Genomic DNA, 15931 nt, shown 5'->3' with positions numbered 1-15931 from the left:
GTTTAGTTGTATGTATCCTGAGAGAGATGATTACTTTATGTGTAAAAGCATACTAAGCGTTTTTCTGTCTCGCACAAAATCAGTGGTTTTACAAATAAAAGGGTGTTTAGCCTTATCAACATTGTTCATGTGCAGCTTTTTGGCAGCCTTTTGTTCTCAGTCTAGAGGTAGGCATCTGGTGCTGCCATCAGAGTGACAAGAAGTAGCTTGAATTAACTTACAAAGTTTGTACAGCAATTCACAACAAGTGGTGTGAATGTATGGCTACATTAGCATGTGTTCCTGCCTCCTGTGTTGTGTTGTGTTGTGTTGTATATTTTGTGTAAGTACACTGAGAGCCATATAACCCAGAGTCAAATTCCTTGTTTGTGCAAACTTACTTGGCCAATAAACGTGATTCTGATTCTTCTAGAGAGAGAGAAAAGGAGGAGGAGGAGTGGTCCTTAAATGGTTAAATGGTGGTATTTTAATCAATAAACCAGACTATGCATTTATCATTTTTGCTTTTATAAACATAGCTTGCGAGTTCTGTCTATAGTAAAGGATCACTTGGCAGTCTTCCTAAGGGATTGCGTACACAACTACTGAGTTCAGTCCCCTGGTCATTTGTCAGAAAGCAGAAGCGAACAGTTCTTTGGTGTTTGGCGTGGCCTTTTCTCTCATCAGAACTGTTAGACATGTTGTTGTCTTCTTATGATTCTTAGACTAGAAAAAGAAATGTGTTCATTTAGTAGAAATCTGGCTTTGCATTTTGAAGGAAGGTCACCCTTACTGTCATCCACCCCAGCCATCCCCGCCTATCACACCGTGATACGTGTATCCCTTCTATATTCCTCAGCACCAGCATCAGACTGCCCTCTGGGTTGCCATAGAAACATAAATGACTGTGGTATGCAACTTCACATCAAATGTTTCTGTCTAAAATGGTTAAAAAAAAAACAACATCTCAATAGGAGGGATCCAAGACAGCAGTGTTGCAGATTGTAGGATGTTTTAATATTTCTTTCATGGACATTAATAAAAATGGTGTCTAAGAAGAAGCGAGGCCATGTAAGAAAAGCTTTCACAGCATGACATGGCCATTTATATCCCCACCAATTGATGTCAGTTAGCATGCCAGCATGACCAGTGCCAACTGTTATGTTGTTGATGTCTTCAAGGCGTTTGCATGTCTTCCAGGCAGTTAGCTTGCTAGTTTTAGACCAAAACGGTTGCTTTAAGTAAATCCACACACTGCATTTAGTCACATCCATCCAGTTATTCCTTTATCACATGGGGTTAACATCATTTGAAATGCTACATCTCAGACATTGATCTTATGTGTGTGTGTGTGTGCGTGTTATAGAGTACCCTTTCTCTGAGTGAGCATCCCAGGGGAGGTGGTGGAAGATGCTCTGTATTCTCTGCTGTGACTCTCTGGTGTTGGACATCAATGACTTATGATCCAATTAGTATCCATATGCTTTTAATATGGGGGGGGTACACTATAGTCGAGCCAGATAAGCATCCAAGACCAACCTCCCTTGGCAATTTAGTGTGGTGTCTTCTCCACTGTAAACCTGTAAACCAGTGTTGATCAGTTAGTCATTTAAGACTCTGTAAGCATGAAAACTGAGTTCACACTCCAACTGTAGAAACAGCTCAAAATTGGCAGCCCTGTGCCTCTGTATTGTGGAGATACCCATAGAGATGCTTCTGACTGGGTTTAGTCGACTGTTGAAGTTGTGCACCAAGGCGCTTGCAGCATGTCACAGCACAGATCAATAGCATGCCGCTGTTGTGTGTGTGTGTGTGTGTGTGTGTGTGGTTCATTTTCATGTGTGTATTAAAGTCACAAAGAGTGGATCTATACACTGTGAAATTGATACCCATCTGACGTTTTATTTTTTTCTAACGACAAGATCGTTAGATCTTTTGCAGTGAAGATTAATGTAATTGGCAGCATTCCAACATAACAGATTAGATACTCTCTCGCAAGGTGAGGTTTTTCCTGAATGTTGGTACAGGTTTGTAAATCGATACGATTCCATGTAGAAAACAAACACGGTCCATTGAGTATCATAGAAAAATGGTAACAGTCAGTCATAGGCTGCCAAACACTGTGCACATAGTGATGAAAGGGTGGCATTTACGAGGGCGATGTTGTTCATCTTTCATCTTTAATTCATCTGGCTTTGTATGCTTCCCACATAGAGTAGAGTTGGTACCGTGCAACATGTCCATGGTCAAACCCAGTACCAGATCCACATGCAACATGTCTATGGTCAAACCCACTACCAGATCTACATGCAACATGTCTATGGTCAAACCCACTACCAGATCTACATGCAACATGTAAATGGTCAAACCCAGTACCAGATCCACATGCAACATGTCTATGGTCAAACCCAGTACCAGATACCGATGCAACATGTCTATGGTCAAACCCAGTACCAGATCCACAAGCAACACTATGCAATATTGCAACATTGTTGTAGAAGGTTTGTAGAGCTCAGTGTCCTGGTGATCACGAGGTGTAAGTGTCATGCTGATCACCAGGTGTTATTCAGGCAGATTAAGCCGACCGCTAGCTCGCTCATCCTTCATTCAACTGGCACTCATTTGTTCAGAGCTGGAGGTCCTGGCTGTAACACTAACAAGAGAATGATTGCACACGTGTGCATATAAGACAGGTTTGGCCTTGAAGCCTTGAAGCCTTGAAACAAGTCAGAAAATATTATGCCCCAAATGGTTGGTTCACTTTAGACAGGAAATACAAATAAATCAGATACACATTTGTATCTTCACTGCCATCCAAATATAGTCTGAAACTAGTAAAGTCTTTACAAATATATATATATATATATATGTGTGTGTGTGTGTGTGTGTGTGTGTGTGTGTGTGTTGAGGGAAACATTATTTTTGGCATCAAGTTTGAAATGCCCAAAATAGTCACTGTCATTAGTAAGATCATTCCTTAAAGTGAGGCTGTCTCATTAAACAGTACTGATGTCCTTATTAGCGGGAAGACTTTATCATGTAATACAAATCAGCTTATTGTATAATTGTTGGTGGTTTGGCAAACTGTTCCCTGTATTTCTTCAGTCAATAATGATCTGAAATGGTTGGCAGTCTCACAGCTTTTATGATGCAGCTACTTCACTCAGGAGCCATGGGGCTCAGGGGAGCTATTCAGGGTTCCCCCACTGTCTGATGAGTCACTGACCTCACTTGGCATAGTGTTTGCTGTTAGTTTTCAGACCAGATCCTAATATACATTGTCTGAGAATCAAAGGATACCATTGTTTCAGTGTATTGCAAGAGAAATCTGTTTGTCATTCTGAACAGATTTGCAATTGATTACATTCCGTTGTTTGCTGTCAAAAGGCTGCCACTTCTGAATAGAAGATCTTACTTACCGGTATCTTGTCTAATGTCTACTAGGACAAACTTAGGTTCAGGATTTTAAAGGCTGATACAGGCTATTTATCAACCTTGCTGGTAGCTATCAATATTTGATAGAGGTGCTGCTGGAGGCATTTTGACTAAACCCCCCCAAAGTCCTTTGAAACTGAACTGAAATGTAACTGTAATGAATTGAGTGTCATACCTTACTACCACAATACAAATTACATTTCACATCTGGAGCTTCCATTTCGTTTTCAAGTTTTTATGACACATATACAATTAGACACCAAGAATATCAAAGGCCATTAACAAATATATAATATACTTATGGTCATGTTGCTACAAATAAAAAAAAAAACATCCTACAACATTTGTCAGTCCAGTTGCTTTCAGTGTGTTTTGAGAGAATCCTGAGGAAGCCCAACCATGTACACAGTTAATATAACTGCTCATGTGTGCTCACTGTCTGCTGTTTATTGCTCCATAGATCAAGGGCAGCAGTCCTGACTTCTGTGCTTCTATTGTTCCCTCCAGCATGTTCACTCTGAAGCACAAACAAACAAACAAACAAACAATTTCATCATTTCATTTCAAACTGTGTGGAGAATGTGGCTTTGATCAGAAGTCCACCACTGTTGAAGCCGAAGAGAGCAGCAGAGATGCCCCCACTGGAGGAGTCGGTCAAACTGGAGTTTGTCTTCATTAACCTGATAGGTAGAGTACTGTTATGTTCTGTTTTATTTACCGTCACAATATACTCATATTTTATATTAGGAATGAATAACTACAACCACAGGCTTTAGGATCAAGCTGTGCTTTAAGTATAGAAATAAGCAATAGCTCAACCTTCTCATTATATGGATCTGCTCTCAGATGCCTTCATACAAAATGTAGTTGACTGAAAGTGAGGTATTAACAACAGAATTGTCTTACAGTTTTCATACTAATTAAATACTTAAAACACAAGACAAACAGGTGTTTCTTTTATGGTCATGCAAGAAGATGTTTTGGTTGTTGTGGACATTCTGTGATTTTGCACCGTCGTCATCTGCTCCGTTGATTAATAGTTTCCCTCCGTGTCATTTTGAAAATAGCACAGGAGGCAGTTTTATAAACCACGTGGGAAATAAGATCTTATATCTACAGTCTAGAAAACCGCTTTGGGAGAATAGAACTTCCTAGAACATGTCCTGAGACATTCCTCGTTTGTGCATCACCTCAAGATATCATTAAAAGTAATACGTTCAGAGACATTGAGTAAAAAAGCTCATTTTTATTCATAGTCCAAAGAAACCGGTTTATCCAAATTTCTGTTACTGAGGTCATGTTTGATCAAATTATATGTACCCCCAAATGCACACCCAAAAATATCACACATGTACAAAACATTCCTTTATTATAAATAAACAATTTGTATAAAAAAATGGCATGCTTTAGTCATACACACGCTTTGCTGCTAGCAATGACAAATGACTTTCATAATGCTGGTCAGACACTGTTGGACAACAACAATTTAAAATCATGACAGCCACTGAATATTTACACCAAATTTAAGAACTATTGTGACAGCTTTTTTTTTTCAACCCTCACTGTCGTTCGCCTTTAAACCCTTTACGCAGAGCACTCTCTTCTGCCTGAGTGCAAGTCCTAGGGGGTGCGTCTCCCTTCGCTCCCTCGTGAGTACGACGTGTCCTTAATTAAGAACCGAGTGAGATCAGACTCCACATGCATCCGTGTGTGAAGTACTGCTCTGTTTTCACATGGCGTGGTTGGTGTAACTCACGTACGTGTTCTTTGAGGGTGGAGCTGAAATGCAAACCGGGGAAAAAAGGACTGTTTACTCCTTAACTGAATTCATCAAAAAGAACTAACTGTGTGTTTTCTTTTATTTATTTATTTTCCTGAGGGTGGTGGGTGGGTGGGGGGCTGAAGGGAGGTTGGGGATTGGTGGCTTTTGTTGTTTATGTTGTTGTAAAATCACAGAAAATATGAAGGATACCTTTTGTAATCTTATTCTGTACAACCCCAATGTACCCTTCATTCAATAAATATATATATATATATAAAAAAAATAATAACTAACTGTATGTTTTGTAACAATGAATGAATGGGTAATTCTGCACAGACAAGGAAGAATGTTCTAGAACAGTGGTTCTTAACCTGGGTTCGATTGAACCCCAGGGGTTCGTTGAGTCACTCTCAGGGGTTCGGCAGGGGTCAAGACACACACAGTATAGCCCGGTTCACACTAGCAATGTCGGGTCGTTTTTATACATACCTATGTTTTGAAGAAATCATATTTTATTTTTCCAATTACGAAGGGTTCGGTGAATGCACTGGTGAAGCTTGCAGGGTTCAGTACCTCCAATAAGGTTAAGAACCACTGTTCTAGAATCAAGGCTCTACTTACAGCTGCTTCCCTTGGGCTCACAGAGCTCTGTCTTGGCCTCCCCGTTGGGCCTCTCACTGGCCAGCTGGCTGAGCTTACTGGTCATGGTGGCAGCGGTCACGATGGCCTTAAAACTGCGCTTGTGCTTGGGCACGTTCTGCTCCGGGTGGAAGATGATGACGTACACCTTGGGCACGTAGAGCATCCCCAGGCAGACGGAGGCGCTGAGGCTGAGGGACGTGGTCAGGGTCGTGGTCTGAATATACATCTACAACGACAGGGAAACAACCATTCAATCAATCAATCAAGTGGATTCATCAGTGTGGTGGTCTGAATATACATCTACAATGAAGGGAAACAACCATTCAATCAATCAATAAAGTGGATTCAGTGTCGTGGTCTGAATATACATCTACAATGAAGGGAAAGAACCATTCAAATCAATCAAGTGGATTCCATAATTGGATGACATGAGAAAACAGACAACATTAATCATTTCCATCCCAGTGATTTCATGCTGTCACCAGCACGACTGGCTCTAAAGGATCTCCAGCACAGGTTTGGTTGGAGTCAGCAGCATCCCACTCACACTGAGCGAGCCAGTGGAGAGTGTGCACAGAGTCATGATGGCTGACTTGTAGTTTGCGCTCGAATTAAGAGGCTTGTGTTACTCTCCTGGAAACAAGTGGGGCCTCTAAATCCTTTATGAATCTGACTATGTAAGAGAGTAGAGTTTGTTCCTGTGCACACCCACACCCACTGTATTTTTTGGAAGTACATGGTGCATGCCGAATGAATGTAGAATGACGTAGATCACTTCAGACAAGATCAGATCTGCATTCCAGCAGAAGTGGGAAGAGCCATCATGGGGGACTGTCACCGGCGTCTGTTCTGGTTTCACTGATCTGATCATTTGAGTCTGTTACACAGAGACAGCTACACCAAGTGACAGGGCTAAAAAAGCACACTTGGGAAAAAAGGCGACAGCACAACTGAAGTCCTTCCCAAACTCACAGCATCGCCGTGCTAATGAGCTCAGGTGGAGAACACAGCAAAGTGCCGTTATTGAATGTGATTCTCCACTGAATTCCTGGACATTACACACATAAATTGACTGACATTGCACGCGGAGGAAATCTCCAGTGACAAAAGGGACTTTGAAACCGTTTTTTTAGACAGGCTTTACCACCAATTTGCAACACCATTTCTAAAGGGACTTGCAGATTCCTATGGGTCTCTTTTAAGACACACAGCTGGGCTAGTTTTTGAAGTCGACTGGCGCTGAATAATGAGGGCCCACAGGATTACTTTTTCAATATTGAGAAGAAAATATATCAGCACCATAGGAAGACTTCAAGCAGACGCCCCCAAAACATCCAGATTCCTATCCTAAATCAGTGAGTCTTAAAGCTATTTTTTACAAGTAAGGGCATTCACCACAATTGTCTAGATTGGTAAAACTGGAATCCTCATTGAGGGTTCAGCTCGCTAAGCATATGTAGCAGTGTTTCCCCTAGGTTTACAGCTTTGGGGGGGGGGGGGGTGCGGCGCGGTGCGCGGCGCGGTGCGGCCACCGACACAAACGCTTAAAAGAATCATGCTGCTCATGTGTTTCTTTTAATGACAGCAGTCAATATAACAACTGAACAATTATTTTAACTGTACATTGAACTAAACATCGGAACATGTCTTTTTATTTTTATGCAGCTTTTGTCTCTGCAGTGTACCTTTTTGAGCTTCTGGAAGAAAATGTTTTGAGATACAAGTATTTGCGGCCTAAAATTCCTGATTTCGCAGGAGCTTTTCAAAAAAGTTGCGATGAAAGTTTTTATTTTTAGGTGTTTTTGCAATGAAATTGGCGAAAACAAGTGAAAGTTGCGATAAAAAGTTATGAATTGTCCTCTTTGTAATTATAATTGAGTTATTTGTTGAAAAATAATTGATTAATAAACAAACATTAATTCATCAAGAACAAAACAATTTAGAAATGGTCCTTTTAATAACCTCACCAATATGCCAAACAAAAGATTACCAGGACTACAAAAATGTAGCAAAATAGGTTTTACTTATCCACAACGAAGTGCACATGTTGGCATTACAAAAGGACCATCAGTAAGACTGAATAAAATGTTATGAATGTCTCAGCCTTCATATGACGGAAAAAAACAGCCTGTGTCACTATGATCTGTCTCGTCATCTAACGTCCTGCCTGTGTTTCTGCCGTTCTCATTCTATGCTTATCAATCTGTTTTGCTATCCTTCTTTATTTATTTTATCCGTATAGGTGTTGATGTTCAATTTCATATATTCATTTAAAGTCGTCCAATTTCAAGTTACCCATTCTTCAACACTAGCTGCTACCTTATCTTCAAACAGAAAGTAACGTTAAATCTCCATGGCAACAGCTCTTGAGGGTTTGGGAAATAATCAGATTTATTGCTTCCTTCATTATTCACAGCAAAATAAATAATTTTCATTACAATTAATAGATTTATTACCAGACTATGTAAAAAAGGGCCACGCACAACTCGCGGAAAATGATAAAAAATGCAAGCCAGATCTATTTCTGAATTTTCGGTGCGGACATGGGCGTACGTTCTGTTTCCACGTCTGTTGTAGCCATTCTCATTAGGCCTCATTCTCGACCCTACCTAGGAAAAGATCTCTGCTGGATTCATGAACGCGTGGCAATGTTTTTTTTAAAGCTTAAAAGTGTCCGTAGCTGTGCACTGATTCTTAAGCCCAATTCTGTCCGCTGGTGGGAGCGTGCTCACCTGTGTGTGCGCGCACGTGTCTGTGTGTGTGTGTGTTTGTGCGCATCTTGGCGGAACTCCGCCATGCGTGATACAGAGAGCTGAGAATTGTAAACGCGCGACCATGTAGACACAGAAATGACATGCCGTCGTGTAAATAAGATAAATAACATAAGGCTATTTATTTTGTTTAATAAAATAACAAGCTATAGACCTGTTCTATAGGAAAGGTAACCTTAAATGACTTCCGTTGTGATCTGGCGCTTTATAGAAAATAAAATTGAACAAGATTAACTTGACCTTCCAGGGGGGGCGGGGGGTGCCGTTGGGGGGGCGGGGCGCCCCCCTAATATAACGGTAGGGGAAACACTGTGTAGCATATGGACCTAATGAGGAGGACAATGGAGGATTCTCCTGAAGAGAACAAGCACTGACAATACCAGTGGGTGTGTTTCTTATTATTCAGGAGCTCTCAGTGTTTTAGCACTAACAGTCTAGAACCATCATCTTATTATTCCTGTCACAGAAAATGAACCATCGCCCAATTAATTATCCAAACCATTGCAAATGACCCAAGATCAGGTGTTGAAAAATCTGTTCAACCTCACCTTTTCTTCTGACTGTGCTGTTCCAAAGAAGATGGGTATGAACGCCAGCCAGATAATGCAGGTGGTATACATTGTAAATCCAATGGGCTTGGCTTCATTAAAGGTCTCTGGGACCCCACGAGTCTTGATGGCGTACACCGTGCACGTCACAACCAGGAGGATGCTGTAGCTCAGCGAGCAGATCAGAGCCAGGTCCGAGATGTCACACTTCAGCGTCCCGCGGGCGCTGGACGGGTCCTGGGTGCGCTGCTCGCCGTAGTCGATCACGGTGTTGGGCGGGTCCGCCACGAACCACACGAAGACGCCCAGCAGCTGCACGGAGATGAGGCTGAAGGTGATGGCCAGCTGCGAGGGCGGGCTGATGAAGCGGGGCGCGGCCACGGAGCACTTGCCCCGCTCGAAGATGCGGTGGATGCGGTTGGTCTTGGTCAGCAGCGCCGAGTAGCTGATGCTCATCCCCAGGCCTAGGAGGAGGCGGCGGAAGGAGCAGGCCGCCAGGCCCGGCGTGGAGACCATGGGGAAGGTGATGGCGTAGCACAGGAAGATGCCCGTCAGCAGCACGTAGCTCATCTCGCGGCCCGACGCTCGGACGATGGGCGTGTCGTTGTAGCGCACGAACGTGACCATCACGACCGCGGTGGCCAGGATTCCCAGCACGGCAAGAATGATGGGCATGATGACCCAGGGCGAGTGCCAGTCCAGTTGGACGATGGGGATGGCCGAGCAGCCGGTGCGGTTCACGTCGGGCCGCTGCTCATAGGGGCACAGCTCACAGGTGACCTCACTGGCCTGGTAGTGGAAGCCAGCACACACCTCGCAGTGCCAGCAGCACGGCACGCCCTTCACAATCTTCTTGCGCTCGCCCGTCTGGCAAGGTGTGCTGCACACGGAAGGGGGCACGGAGTAGTCTCCACTGGCCCACTGCAGGACATCCATCTGGGTATGGGGAGAAGGCCACATTCATGTTGTCACTTTGGCTGACTCTATCTATCTAAATCTATAAATAACAATGCAATGATATCTTTGTCTTCAGCAGTTCTTCCATGGTCCACTGGACGTTTTGAGTGTTTCTATTACTGCAATAGTTCACACTTTCTTAAAAACATTTGATCCATAGCTACATTTCACCATAATTGGCTGACTTGAATAACAGCTTTCGAACAGCTTTTTCCCACCTGTATTTCCTTAAGCCCTTCTGTAGGCATGATAATTACATTGACAAGAATGTCTAGAAGGGTAACGGCATGTCTAGAAAAGGAACAATTATGTGATTCTTTCCACCCATATATTTTATTCTTTTCACATACAGTAACAAAACGGAAAGACACAGGAAAGCTGTGGTTTCCATCTCATTGGCAGTTTTAGAGTGTTGAGATGTACGTATACAACAGTAAAATGACTCACATCTAAATGTAAATGGTCTATCCAGTGACCAGTAAAATGACTCACATCTAAATGTAAATGGTCTATCCAGTGACCAGTAAAATGACTCACATCTAAATGTAAATGGTCTATCCAGTGACCAGTAAAATGACTCACATCTAAATGTAAATGGTCTATCCAGTGACCAGTAAAATGACTCACATCTAAATGTAAATGGTCTATCCAGTGACCAATGACTTTGTATTCTCCTCCTGATGTGTTGGAAGACTGGTACTGAAAGATGTCATATCGTCCGGGAGCATCTCCGTTCTCATTGAACACAACCGGGGTCTTGGCACTTCCTGCAAGGGTGAAAGTGAAGAGCAGGTTTTTGAACGAGCACCATTTTAATAAAGATAGTATACGCTATTGTGGTGTGAGAGGGAGAGTCTCGCTCCATACATATTTATTTATGTATTCTGCATTGCTATTTGCTGTGTATGAATATGCCCCCTTGCCCTTGAATTTGCCCCTTGGTAAAAGGGAAGAAATGATCCCAAGAAGAGTGCTACCGTAATATTTCTGTTGAACAAATAATGAGAGAAGGACAAGTGATGGATGGCATCCTGAGACTAAAAATCCATCTTTTTTGCCCGTGAGCAAGATGCCGGCTGTAAGTCAGCCCAGGTGATTGAGGCCCAAGCAGTCAGACATATGACAGGAGCACTCACACACACACACTCACACTCACACACACACACTCACACTCACATGAGCACTCACACACACACACACACACACACTCACACTCACAGGAGCACACTGTGGTCAGACATATGACCTGGCACTCACACTCACACTCACACTCACACACTCACACTCACATGAGCACTCACACACACACACACACACACACTCACACTCACAGGAGCACTCACACACACACACACACTCACACTCACACTCACAGGAGCACACACACACACACTCACAGGAGCACACACACTCACACTCACAGGAGCACTCACTCACACACACTCACACTCACACACACACACTCACACTCACAGGAGCACACACACACACACACACTCACACACACACACTCACACTCACAGGAGCACTCACTCACACACACACACTCACACTCACAGGAGCACACACACACACACACACTCACACACACACACTCACACTCACAGGAGCACTCACACACACTCACACACTCACACTCACAGGAGCACACACACACACACACACTCATACACACACACTCACACTCACAGGAGCACTCACACACACACACACACACTCACAGGAGCACACACACACACACTCACACACACACACTCACACTCACAGGAGCACTCACACACACACACACACTCACACTCACAGGAGCACACACACACACTCACACACACACTCACACTCACAGGAGCACACTCACACACACACACACACTCACACTCACAGGAGCACACACACACACTCACACACACACACACACACTCACATTCACATGAGCACACTGGGCCACAGCTGCCCTCCCTCACTGATCACACTCGCTCTTAAAGCAGGCAGTGTACATAATATTAACCTGTTCTGCAGAATCATTCAAGGCAATGAATTATTCAGAATAAACAGTTGCCGTGGAGCCGGAGGGAAGCTCAGAGGGGGGGGGGGGACGTAATTATGAATGTGGATCTCAGGAGGCTGAGTTGCATGCATTATTAAAGCCAACGCACTGCAATCTGAGCAGCCAGCCAGCAATTGGCTCTGTGCTATTAGATAAAGGCTGCCTGGGATTCCTATGGTGTGTGGTGGTCACACTTACAATGAGGTAATCTCTGCGTTATAGCTCAAAACAGAATTCAGTTGTCCGCCCAAAACAAACGTGTCATTTTTGTAATAATAATGTAAGCCCACTTGAGCCTGGGAGATGCAGGTTCTGTCGCTGAACTATCATACTGTAGCATGTTGGGGACGGGGAATGGAACTCAATTGGTTCTGTAGCTGAACTATCATACTGTAGCATGTTGGGGACGGGGAATGGAACTCCATCGGTTCTGTAGCTGAACTATCATACTGTAGCATGTTGGGGACGGGGAATGGAACTCAATTGGTTCTGTAGCCCTACTATCTTACTGTAGCATGTTGGGGATGGGGAACGGAACTCCCCTCCACAAGGAGGAGGCAGAGGAGGTCTGCCAAGTACAGCCCCGACCATCCGGACAACGTCCACCCCTGCTGACCGACTGCTGCTACCAGTGTGACGAGCCTGGTAACACAGCCCACGATTGCCCAGCTTCAGTGCCGAAAGCAGAGTCACCCAACATAGCAAATGACGCTGGAGCCCAGCGAGGGCGAGTAGAACGGACCCAAGGATCAATGAGCCAGTTGGCCAAGCTGCTGCCTCCCCACTGCCAGTCTGTGTGCTTCACCGCCCCAGTGACCCAGCCCACCGCCCAAGCCTCCACACCGCCAGCGTCTCCAGCCAAGGGGGCCTTTCACATCACCACCTGCCAGCCAGCGGATCCTTCACATTGCTGCCACTGCCAGCTTTAGAGGAGTGAGTGTGTTGGGGGTGGGCTAACGGTGTTGCTGCTGCTGCTGCTGCCAGCTTTAGAGTAGTGTGTGTGTTGGGGGTGGGCTAACGGTGTTGCTGCTACTGCTGCCAGCTTTAGGGTAGTGTGTGTGTTGGGGGTGGGCTAATGGTGCTGCTGCTGCTGCTGCTGCCAGCTTTAGAGTAGTGTGTGTGTTGGGGCGGGGCTAACGGTGTTGTTGCTGCTGCTGCCAGCTTTAGGGTAGTGTGTGTGTTGGGGGTGGGCTAACGGTGTTGCTGCTGCTGCTGCCAGCTTTAGAGTAGTGTGTGTGTTGGGGGTGGGCTAACGGTGTTGCTGCCAGCTTTAGAGTAGTGTGTGTGTTGGGAGTGGGCTAACGGTGTTGCTGCTGCTGCTGCCAGCTTTAGAGTAGTGTGTGTGTTGGGGGTGGGCTAACGGTGTTGCTGCCAGCTTTAGAGGAGTGTGTGTGTTGGGGGTGGGCTAACGGTGTTGCTGCTGCTGCTGCCAGCTTTAGAGTAGTGTGTGTGTTGGGGGTGGGCTAACGGTGTTGCTGCTGCCAGCTTTAGAGTAGCGTGTTGGGGGTGGGCTAACGGAACTTCCAGGCGAGAGACTGTGGCGTAGCCTCCTAGCATGTATCAGGTGAGTGTGCTGTAGCGCTCAGGTTGTGTTAATAGGGTGACCAGACGTCCGGATTTTAGGATTTTCAATGCCCTGTCCGGCGTCCGGCGCAGCATCAAGCCGGACGCATATTTGTCCTCCTTTTTGGAGTTGCACTGGGCCTAAAGAGCCGTGCTCTAGAATATTTTGCTGGAACTTAGTCTAACAAATGAATGGCTAAAAGCGGTGTCAAATAAATATCTGATAGGCTTAGGTTAGGTTCTAACCCTATATCATTGGTTAAAAACGTAAACAAGGCTTCATGTGCTGGCTACTTCATATCTACGCTGCTGGCTACATTGACAGAAAGTTAACACATAGAAGAAAACATGCCAAAACGTCAGACGTCGTTCAACCCAGAATGGACAAAAGCAGTCGAGACTCCTTTCATGGCTTCTGCACTCTCTGTCGCTGTGATTTTGACATAAGCAGTCAGGGTAAAGCTGCTATTGAAAGACATGCGGGAATCCCTTGTGTATCCCTTTTGTGTCTGGTGTTAGTGTGTATCACTGTGCGTTATGGTGATTTAAGTTAATTGTGTTAGTCTAGCATTATCTGTCACTGCCAATGTCTTCATCAGTGTAAAGAAACATCTACCTTCCATTTCTCCCATTCTGTGTTTAAATATTTACGTCATTTGCCGATGCGGAAAAAATGGCTTTCTAGGGACTTCTTGGTGTTTTGGAGCACAGGAATTGCTTTGAGAATAGAGATCTCTACCTCCCGACGCCTCCTTCCATGCTAGATCCCCACAGTATGACATTGTTTAGGGCTGTGGAACTTAATCTCATTAAGTGGCAATGAAAAAGCAGCATTGAATCATCTATCTGAATCATGGTGTATATTACATGACATGGTAGCAATAATTGCTTGGAATTCTAGTTTAAAAACGACTGCGTAGTGGTAATTAGGGAGACATTAGGGCAGACATTTTCCCGCGCCTTTGTAAAACCCCAAGGTTATCAACGTAGCAGCCTCCCTTCCCAGGCCCTTTAGCCAGTCAACCAGCTCTGAGTTAGTTATTATCCCTGTTTACATTCTCTTTATGGCTCCCCTTTTGATCTGCTGTTGTTTGATGCGGTGAGGTCATGCTCAGTTCAGGTTCAGTTTCATGTAGACGCTTAGTGTTTAAGGCCCGTGTCTCTGAAGGAGACACACTGTGTGTATGATGGGGGACATCTCTTAGTGTTTAAGCCTCTGAAGGACACACACTGTGTGTGTGAGGGGGGGACATCTCTTAGTGTTTAAGGCCCATGTCTCTGAAGGAGACACACTGTGTGTATGATGGGGGAACATCTCTTAGTGTTTAAGTCTCTGAAGGAGACACACTGTGTGTATGATGGGGGGACATCTCTTAGTGTTTAAGCCTCTGAAGGAGACACACTGTGTGTGTGAGGGGGAACATCTCTTAGTGTTTAAGCCTCTGAAGGAGACACACTGTGTGTGTGAGGGGGAACATCTCCAGCTCATTAAATGAATCTGAAATGGAGCATGCTTGATGAGCAATATGTTTGAGATTGGCTGTGAGAGCTCAAAAACAGACTGATTTAAGCAGGGATACAGAAGGACATGTGTCCCTATCCCCCCCACCACACACAGACACACACACACACACACACACACACACACACACACACACACACACACACATCAAACTTTACAAATCACGCTTTGAGACCCCCTAATCAAAAGAGGTACACGTGTATTTGTTGACAAGCTAAAAGATATGTTATGGCAAAGACAACGCCAGCAGCATGTCGACTGACAAAGTATAGTAATAATACACAAATATGACTCGAGAACGTTTTTAGTATTAGTATTTGTTGTGACATCGGAGATGAACGCTATAACAATCAATTACTAGGACTGCCCATTTCCTAACCTGGGGCTTAAGGGCTATCACAGACTGAAAAGGACTTGAGACACTCATCTCAATGTCTGTGGGGCTCAACCTGTCATTCCGTTTTAAAAATGCATAGGAGGGGAATAGATGCATGCAAGGGCGGTGGGTGTGATGAGGGCATGGAATGAATTATGTACTCAACGCAAACATAAAATGAAGCACACACATAAGATGGAACGTTTAATGAAAATTGAAATAAAAAGTAAACATCAATAGATAAATGGCGATAATATTCGAGTGAGAGAAAGCAGGTGCAATCCCATTCCAAGCCTGGGGGTGGTTATAATTTCCTTTCTTTGTCAATCCTC

General features: G+C 44.4%; 1 protein-coding gene across 1 annotated transcript in view; it reads right to left on the bottom strand.

The window, feature by feature from the left end:
- Window positions 1-4640: 4640 nt before the first annotated feature.
- The window catches only part of LOC105896030 (metabotropic glutamate receptor 8-like), a 30729-nt gene continuing 19438 nt past the window's right edge, over window positions 4641-15931 (bottom strand). Inside the window, exons 5-8 of the mRNA XM_031564131.2 lie at window positions 10722-10861; window positions 9138-10073; window positions 5798-6044; window positions 4641-5193 (exon numbers count right to left, since the gene is read on the bottom strand). Of these exons, the coding sequence (XP_031419991.1) occupies window positions 5144-5193; window positions 5798-6044; window positions 9138-10073; window positions 10722-10861 (1373 nt within the window). The 3' untranslated portion in view covers window positions 4641-5143. The remainder of the gene's footprint in view (window positions 5194-5797; window positions 6045-9137; window positions 10074-10721; window positions 10862-15931) is intronic.

The sequence above is a fragment of the Clupea harengus genome, chromosome 3, assembly GCF_900700415.2.
Source record: "Clupea harengus chromosome 3, Ch_v2.0.2, whole genome shotgun sequence".
Classification (NCBI taxonomy): domain Eukaryota; kingdom Metazoa; phylum Chordata; class Actinopteri; order Clupeiformes; family Clupeidae; genus Clupea; species Clupea harengus.
Note: the sequence above shows the minus strand (reverse complement) of the source record. Positions and strands in the feature narration are given on the sequence as shown.